A 1,305-nucleotide genomic window follows, 5' to 3' on the forward strand; every position below is an offset into this window, starting at 1 on the left:
GACACTGAGGGGGGCTGTCACTTTTGGGGCTGTCACCTCTCCGGGGGGGCGGTGACACTGAGGGGGGCTGTCACTTTTGGGGGGCTGTCACCGCTCCGGGGTGACACTGATTGGGGCTGTCACTTTTGGGGGGCTGTCACCTCTCCGGGGGGGTGGTGACACTGAGAGGGGCTGTCACTTTTTGGGGGGTCTGTCACCTCTCCGGGGGGGCGGTGGCACGCTCCAGGGCTGTCCCCACAGCCGTGCCCCCTGTCCCCACAGCTCGGGCCCTGGCTGGCCGTGGAGATCCCGGACCTGATCTCCAAAGGCCTCATCCAGCACAAGGACAAGTGACCAACGGGGGCGACATTGGGGGTCCCCCACCCCCCTCGGGGGTCCCACTCCCCCCCTCGGGGGTCCCTCGTTCCCCTCCCAGCTGCTGCCGCCCCTCCCCACCGCTTCGCTGCTGCTCCCCAATAAACACTGAACCCCGGTTGAGTGGCGCTTTGTTATTTTGGGGGTGGCACGGGGGGGATTTGTCCCCAACACCCCCCGGCGTGTCCACCCCACCCAAACCCGCGCGGGGCGCGGCCCCTTTAAGACGCCGCGCGGTTTCCACGGCGACGCGGGGCGTGGCCGGCAGGGCGGCGCATGCGCAGAGGCGGCGGCGATGCCGGCGGGGGCGGGGCCGGCTGAGGGAGGCACAAAGATGGCGGCGGGTGCGGCGGGAGTTGTTGCCATGGCGGCCCGCGGGAGGTGCGGGGGGACCGCGGGGCGACCCCGCCGGGGGGCCAGGGGGGCGACACTTGGGGCTGGGGTCCCCCCCGAGCCCTTGGGGTCCCCGAGCCTTCGGGGTCCCCGAGCCTCTGGGTTCCCCCCGAGCCTGTGGGGTCCCCCTGAGCCTTTGGGTTCCCCCCGAGCCTTTGGTGTCCCCCGGGGCTCTGGGGTCCCCCCGAGCCTGTGGGGTCCCCGCTGACGCCGTGTCCCCGCAGGGCCCCCGCCGACGGGACGCTGTGTCGGGCCGCCGGGCGCAGGGGGCTGTGAGCAGGTGGGTGCCGCTCCCCGTGCCCCTCTGCCCCCCGCGCTGGCACTGCAGCCCCGTCACGGCGCTGTCGCTGTCCCCGCAGGCCCCGCCATGCCCCAGGCCTCGGAGCACCGCCTGGGCCGCGCCAGGGACCCCGGCGCCGTGGTGACCGCGCAGCCCCGCGCGGGCTCCCGCCTGCCCAGCGGGCACCGGGCGCTCAGCCAGGAGCGCCATGCGGCCCCCAACGGGCTGTCCCCGGCCCCCAAACTGCGCCTGCTGCCCCCCCGGCCCCCGCCGCCCCC

The 1,305-nt window shown here is 74.7% G+C and overlaps 1 protein-coding gene across 1 annotated transcript in view; it reads left to right on the plus strand.

Annotated features, from left to right (window-relative positions):
- Positions 1-632: 632 nt before the first annotated feature.
- Positions 633-1,305, plus strand: part of USP21 (ubiquitin specific peptidase 21) — a 7,736-nt gene continuing 7,063 nt past the window's right edge. Inside the window, exons 1-3 of the mRNA XM_039718226.1 lie at positions 633-735; positions 972-1,027; positions 1,107-1,305. Of these exons, the coding sequence (XP_039574160.1) occupies positions 1,115-1,305 (191 nt within the window). The 5' untranslated portion in view covers positions 633-735; positions 972-1,027; positions 1,107-1,114. The remainder of the gene's footprint in view (positions 736-971; positions 1,028-1,106) is intronic.

This window comes from Passer montanus, unplaced genomic scaffold, assembly GCF_014805655.1.
Source record: "Passer montanus isolate IOZ18808 unplaced genomic scaffold, ASM1480565v1 scaffold398, whole genome shotgun sequence".
NCBI classification, from domain to species: domain Eukaryota; kingdom Metazoa; phylum Chordata; class Aves; order Passeriformes; family Passeridae; genus Passer; species Passer montanus.